The 7,161-nt window shown below is 55.3% G+C and overlaps 1 protein-coding gene across 1 annotated transcript; it reads left to right on the top strand.

Annotated features, from left to right (window-relative positions):
* The first annotated feature begins 82 nt into the window (after nucleotides 1–82).
* Nucleotides 83–6,528, top strand: Lingo4 (leucine rich repeat and Ig domain containing 4). The gene is made up of 2 exons (XM_028857443.2): nucleotides 83–362; nucleotides 2,970–6,528. Exons 1-2 carry the CDS (start codon nucleotides 298–300, stop codon nucleotides 4,759–4,761), a joined length of 1,857 nt encoding a protein of 618 aa, XP_028713276.1. The 5' UTR covers nucleotides 83–297; the 3' UTR covers nucleotides 4,762–6,528.
* The last annotated feature ends 633 nt before the right edge of the window (nucleotides 6,529–7,161 follow it).

Consider the following 7,161-nt stretch of genomic DNA (forward strand, 5'->3'; position numbering starts at 1 on the left):
CATTCTCGCCTGGTTTAAAAAGAGAGAAGAGCAAGGGGAGAGAGAGAGAGAGAGAGAAGAGAGAGAGAGAGAGAGAGAGAGAGAGAGAGAGAGAGAGAGAGAGAGAGATGCTTTCTGGCTCCTTTCCCTCCCTTGGTCTTGGCAACGCGGCCGCAGTAGCAGCAGAGGCGGCGGCGGCGGCGGCGGCGGCGGCAGCTACAGCAGTCCCGCCAGCCGGCTGCTGCTGCAGGCTGCCGGGCAGTGGCGAGTGGGGAGTCACACACACAGGGGAGGTGGAGGGGCCAAGGTGCAGCTCGGATGGGACAGGCCCCAGCCCTGGAGAGATGCAGCGCCCAACTTGATGCCACCCTCCAGCTTCTCCGGTAAGTGCCCCTGCCCTCTTTGCGGAAGTCTCAGCTGCCCTTTCCCATGGCAATCTCAAAGACAAAGCCAGGCTAAGTGTGCCTGTAAAGGAAAGGGAGCTTGCACCCTCCACCCCAGCCAACCATTCATCCTGCTACCCCACAGAACTGTGAATGAAAAACTAAAATGTCCAAGGTAATCCTGGTTGGGGGACTCCAAGGAGATCCCTCCTCCTTCTTCCTAGTGTTCCTTCTACCTCTAGAAAGGATTTTTCCCCTCACAGTCAGTGTGGATACTCCAAAAATCTCTCTCCTAAGTGACCCCTCCTCATGCATGTCCCCATGCCTCAATCAGGTGTGCTTTTAAGTGAATGAGTGTTCATATGGGTCTGTGGCTGTCACATAGAGACAAGAAGAAAGCTCCATATCCCTGTGGGGGCAGGCAATGCCCCAGACTCCAGACCCCAGAAGGAGAGAAAGACTTTTGTAACATCTACCTCTTCCTGCAAAGTGACCAGAGGCCAGTCCTGTAGCCACCGAGGATAAGAAAGGAAGACTATGATTAAATTAGCCACCTTATAAATAAAAGATGTTGACCCGAAGTCGTCCCCCGCCCCCCAGCCACTGGGCCAGCAGGCTTGGGGGACAAAGAGGAAACTCATGGAAGCAGGAAGGAAGGGAGCTGGCACACATGCTTCACTGCACTTTTGCTGAATGCAGAGCAAAGCGATGAGCAGGAACTGCAGCAACAGTGATGAAGAGCTAGCTGTCAGGTGGACTTCCCAGAACAGGCATGGGGAGAGGAGAGACTGAGAATTCTTAGCACCCCAGAGATGCCCGTTAGGCTGTGCAAGGGTCAGGAGGGAAGACTTAGCAGCCCGCTGCCCCCTGCCACTCTTGCCCCTCACCCCCATGCTCTTTCCTCCAGTCTCCACACTGAGGGTTGAACTTGGCGTCTTCATTCCCCAACTGCGACCCTGAAGTGGCTGGAGGGGAGTCTCCAGAATGATTCTCCTAGAGCGCAGGGAGGAAAGGGGAGCCACAGCTCCTAACCAGCTCCTCCTGTGTTCCACTTGGAAGAAAATAGGACATGCAGCAGAAAGCTGACTCCACAGGGCCCGGGAAACCTGAAGCCCCAAAGTCCAGAGGTGCAGGACCTGCAGCCAGGGGACACACAGCAGGCGGCCTGCAGGAATGCCAGCTTGCCCTGCTCCTGCCCCTCTGCCATCTCTTGCCAATTCTAACATTCCTCCTCTCTTGAGGTCCCTACTGCATGAGCAAGGCAAGCAGAGGCACTCAGCACTTAAGACACCTCCGTCGTCTCTGTCACCTTATTCAGCCTCCAACAGTTATCACAGTCACCATCTGCTGATACTGCCCAGGCTCCTGGTACCCAGAGACCCACTTTGTAGAGATGGGTGCTGTGCACGGCTTGTGTTCAGGTGTCTGCTATGCTAGCCAGTGGCTCCCTTCCTCCCACCCATGGCATCTGGTCATGGCTGTCTCTCCCTCTCTACCCATGCTTCCTTGGTGTCTTCTTGGGCAACTCAGGAGGAAAGGGGTAGACGCTCCCTCCAGATGCACGTCCAAACTAGATTCACCAATAAAGGAGGACAGAAGAGAAGCCCAAGGCTGAGGACCCCATGCAAAACCTCAGCACCCTTTGGATAGTTTCCACATCCCGATCCCTCTATAAAGGAAGAGGTGCTGTCCCTGGGGCTCTTGGAAGGGATCCCCAATCTCGTCATCCAGTGCCCCTGCACGCCTTTCCATAGCTAATATACAGCCAGGCTTGTCATCCACACAAACATTCTGGGGACACCAATTTGGCTAGTCCAGAGCCTGGGCCCTGGGCCAGGCTGAAAGAAGACAGAGACTGGAGCAAAGCTGAAGCTTTGCATGTCCCTTTGCTTCTGATGACTGGTCAAGGCGAGGTCCCCTTTCCAGTCAGCACAGGGTCAGGGACTCCAGTCTGGATGCCATCTCCCTGGGCCTTAGGTAAAGATGTAGGCACAAAATATGGGAGAACAAGAATGGGGCAAGAGAGCCAGGCCGTGGTGGCACACACCTTTAATCCCAGCACTCAGGAGGCAGAGGCAGGTGGATCTCTGTGAGTTCGAGGCCAGCCTGGGCTACAAATTGAGTTCTGGGACAGCCAGAGCTGTTACACAGAGAAACCCTGTCTCAGAAAAAATAAACAAACTAAAAAGGGTGGGAAGGATGAGAGGAACAGAACAGAGTTCTGTTTGCAGAGAGCAGATGTCACAGAAACAGCACCTGAGGTATTCCTGGTCTCATAAATACGGGGGGCAGGGGGGAAATGCTGAGTTCTTTCCCTACTACTCAGTCTCTTAAACCTTCCACCACAGAAATCAGCTTGATTAGGGATCCATGCACGGAAGTTCATGACTGGTTATTCAGGGCTGCAAAGGAGAAGATTTCCCCATAAGAGGAGCCTTAAGAAGCCCCAAGAAGGGGATACAGGTTTCCCCAGTTATATGTCACACTTGCTGGCAAGATTGAGACAACAGGCCACTTTTCCTCCCCTTTAAGGAGGCTCAGGGGAGTGCAGGGTCACCATCATCTGAAGCCACTTTCCAAAAAAGGCCATGTCATCATCTATTCCAGGCCTCAGGGGATGGACGCAGCCACAGCTCCAAAGCAAGCCTGGCTCCTGTGGTCCCTGCTCCTTTTCTTGCTCCTCCTACCTGGGGGGAGCATCAGTAGCTGCCCTACTGTGTGTGACTGCACCTCCCAGACCCGGGCAGTACTCTGTGCCCATAGGCGACTGGACACTGTCCCTGGAGGGCTTCCACTGGACACAGAGCTCCTGGATTTGAGCGGGAACCGCCTGTGGGGGCTTCAGCGAGGCATGCTCTCCCGACTGGGCCAGCTCCAAGAACTGGACCTCAGCTACAACCAGCTCTCTACCCTTGAGCCTGGGGCCTTCCATGGCTTACAAAGTCTACTCACCCTGAGGCTCCAGGGCAACCGACTGAGAATTGTGGGTCCTGGGATCTTCTCAGGCCTGTCTGCTCTCACACTGCTGGACCTCCGCCTGAATCAGATCGTCCTCTTCCTAGACAGAGCCTTTGGTGAGCTAGGCAGCCTCCAGCAGCTGGAGGTTGGAGACAATCACCTGGTGTTTGTGGCTCCTGGGGCCTTCACAGGGCTGGCCAAGCTAAGTACCCTCACCCTGGAACGCTGCAACCTCAGCACAGTGCCTGGCCTAGCCCTTGCCCAGCTCCCAGCTCTAGTAGCTCTTAGGCTTCGAGAACTGGATATTGAGAGGCTGCCAGCTGGGGCACTTCGAGGGCTAGGGCGGCTAAAGGAGCTGGAGATCCACCACTGGCCATCTCTGGAGGCCCTGGACCCAGGGAGCCTGCTTGGGCTCAATCTGAGCACCCTGGCCATCACCCGCTGCAATCTGAGCTCAGTACCCTTCCAAGCACTGTACCACCTGAGCTTCCTCCGGGTCTTGGATCTATCTCAGAATCCTATCTCGGCCATCCCAGCCCGCAGGCTCAGCCCCCTCATCCGGCTCCAGGAGCTCAGGCTGTCAGGAGCCTGCCTCACTTCCATCGCTGCCCATGCCTTCCATGGCCTGACTGCCTTCCACTTGCTGGATGTAGCAGACAACGCTCTTCAGACTCTGGAGGAAACAGCCTTTCCTTCTCCAGATAAACTGGTCACCCTGAGGCTCTCCGGTAACCCCCTAACCTGTGATTGCCGCCTCCTCTGGCTGCTCCGCCTCCGTCGCCACCTGGATTTTGGCACCTCCCCTCCTGCTTGTGCTGGCCCCCAGCATGTCCAAGGGAAGAGCCTGAGGGAGTTTTCGGACATCCTGCCTCCGGGCCACTTCACTTGCAAACCAGCCCTGATCCGAAAGTCAGGGCCCCGGTGGGTCATTGCGGAGGAGGGAGGGCAGGCTGTTTTCTCCTGCTCTGGAGATGGAGATCCAGCCCCCACTGTCTCCTGGATGAGGCCTCAGGGAGCTTGGCTGGGAAGGGCTGGGAGAGTAAGGGTCCTAGAGGATGGCACCCTGGAGATTCGCTCGGTGCAGCTGCGGGACAGGGGGGCCTATGTCTGTGTAGTCAGTAATGTTGCTGGGAATGACTCCCTGAGGACCTGGCTGGAAGTTGTCCAAGTTGAACCTCGAAATGGCACTCTCTCCGACCCCAATGTCACCATGCCAGGGATCCCAGGGCCTTTCTTTCTGGACAGCAGGGGTGTAGCTGTGGTGCTGGCAGTGGGGTTTCTCCCCTTCCTCACCTCAGTGACCCTCTGCTTCGGTCTGATCGCTCTTTGGAGTAAGGGCAAGGGCCGGGTCAAGCACCACATGGCTTTTGATTTTGTGGCACCTCGGCCCTCTGGGGATAAGAACTCTGGGGGTAACCGGGTCACTGCCAAGCTATTCTGATCTTTTCTTCCACACTGAAGACTACCCAAGTCCACTTTAGACGCCAAAGGGAAAGGTAGGGCTAACGTCTCTTGAACCACAGCTTCATGTCAGACAACATGCCTCCCCCCCACCTGTCACCTGCACTCCGAGAGCTGCTCTAGTCTGAGAATAGCATTGGCACCTCTCATCGAGAGCCCCAGGGAGCTGCAGACACAGACCTTATCGCCAAGACAGCCCCCACTTGGCATCCCCACACCAGGCAGGAAAGAAATGCAAGGCTCCGGTCTGCTCTTCACACACTTATATCCATTAATATCCAGGACCAGCTGCCCAACACAACCATAAGATTAATTTCAGAAGTGAGCCGGGAAGCACCACAAGCTTCTGAGTCCACTCATCATGCAGGCCTCCTCCCTTTCTTTTCTGCTACCCAGTACCAAATCCAGCCAGCGCCCCTGGGTGCAAGCAGGAACTAGAGCCGAGGATGCAGAGGATGCCTGTGAGTGCGGCCTGACTCCGCTCTGGCACTCGGCTGCCTGCTGGAGCCTCCACCACCTTCGTGACTGTCAAAAGCCACCACAGCGGCAGTGAGAACGAAACTTAATCCCTGGGACTTTATTTACTTCCATCCACTCCTTCCCAGTCCTCCCATTTCAGCTATTGATCATCATCGAGCCTCCACCTACCCAAGCCTGGCACAAAGGCTGAGGAGGCCCACGCGGCCTGCAGAGATCAGCGCTCCTTGCTCCTCTCCTCTCTAGAGCCAAAGAAGGCCAGATTCCCCCACCTTTGAAGGGATGCCTCTGCAGCAATCTCCCGTTTCACATCTTCAGTCACTCCGGGGTTGCAGATCCCAAGCACGCCTGGCAAGGGAAAGCCAGAGGGGAACTCCTAAGAATCACGCTAACACACACAAGAATATGCAGCTGGGAGCAAGGCTGGGGCGCTCAGCAAGCCACGTGAGAAGTGGAGGGAAGCAGCTGCCTAGATGCTTCACACCAGCCTCAGCTCCCCCCAGCTGGATTTAGTGTGGCCCCCAGTGGGAAGCTGTCCCTGGATAAATGTCACCTCAAAGGGGAAGTGGAGTGAGAGGTAGAATTGCTGACTGCTACAGTGTGCTTCCAACAGAGGATGGAGCAGAGCCCAAAGCACAGAGATGCTGGGAGCTCTAGACACTGACAGCATCAGCATCCGAAGGGGAGGAGGAAGGGGGGCAGGGAGGACAGGAGGAGGGGCTGGCATATGGAGAGTCATGCAGGCCCCAGGGAGCCTTTTCTCTTGACTGCAGCTTCTAACCAGTGCTTCCTTCCTCCTTGCCCAGTCCCTGCCCACCTCACACCAAAACGTATGCCACCATAAGCTTTCTGGTGGCTGCTGTTGCCCTTGCTAGGAGGAGACTCCACTCGCTGCTGCAAGATCCCTAGCTCAAACTGTCCCTGACAGGTGAGCGGTACTGAGCCAGCAAAGCTGGGCCGAGGACGCAGGCACACAAGCACTTGGGAGCGCCAGAAGTGGCTGTGGGAGCTTAGGCGTTAATAGAGCAAGGCTGGAGAAAAGGACATTCTTGAGAAATAGGCAACTCTGAGACCCCAAGTTCCTCCACGCCCTCGCTGTCCAAAGAACAATTCGGGCAACCTCCTCCTCTCCCTCATCTACCAGCAGCTTATTAGGCCAGGACCTGGGAGATGCCTGTGGGTGCCCTATTCTAAGATTTATCTCTTTTGTTTCATGTGTGTGTGTGTGAGAGAGTGTCCATGTGTTTGTGTGTGCAGCATGTGTGTACTTGGTGCCCACAGAAGCCAGAGGAGGACACTAGATCCCTGCAGCTGGAGTCTTACATGGTTGTGAGCCAACATCTGGATACTGGTAACCAAACCCAGGTCCTCTACAAAAGCAATAAGTGCTCTTAACCACTGAACCATCTCTCCAGCCTCCCTCCCAACTCCCCCTCCCCCCTGACCCCCTTATTTTAAGACAAAGTTTCACTGGCTGGCCTGGAACTCCATACGTAGACCAGATTGACTTTCAACTCACAGAGGTCTGCCTCCGCCTGGCATTAAAGGCATGTGACCCCATGCCCGCCCCACCTCCACCCCATCCTTACTCTTGCATAGCTTTCCCAGGAAACCTTGGAGAAGTGAAGCCCATTCATTTAAGGTCACCGTGTTGAGCACTGTCACAGCTTTTCTGGTCATCTGCAAGCCAGTCCTCTTTCTGACCTCCCTGGAAAGGGTGCTCTTAGCTCAGTTGTGAGTGCACAAGCTAGGGGGTGTGTGTGTGTGTGTGTGTGTGTGTGTGTGTGTGTGTGTGTGTGTGTGTGTGTTTAATCCTCACATCAAGTCTAAAGATAAAATAGATTAAGCTGTTCAAGTGCACAGAGCTAGTTGATAAGGAAGCTATACTTGAAGGCAGAGGTGA

The sequence above is a fragment of the Peromyscus leucopus genome, chromosome 6 (genome assembly GCF_004664715.2).
Source record: "Peromyscus leucopus breed LL Stock chromosome 6, UCI_PerLeu_2.1, whole genome shotgun sequence".
Taxonomy (NCBI): domain Eukaryota; kingdom Metazoa; phylum Chordata; class Mammalia; order Rodentia; family Cricetidae; genus Peromyscus; species Peromyscus leucopus.

Bases quoted from the DNA above. Each gene is read 5' to 3' on its own strand.
- Lingo4 (XM_028857443.2), top strand. From the start codon at position 298: ATGGGACAGGCCCCAGCCCTGGAGAGATGCAGCGCCCAACTTGATGCC. The intron at 363-2,969 runs GTAAGTGCCCCT...CATCTATTCCAG, and splicing joins GCCACCCTCCAGCTTCTCCG to GCCTCAGGGGATGGACGCAG.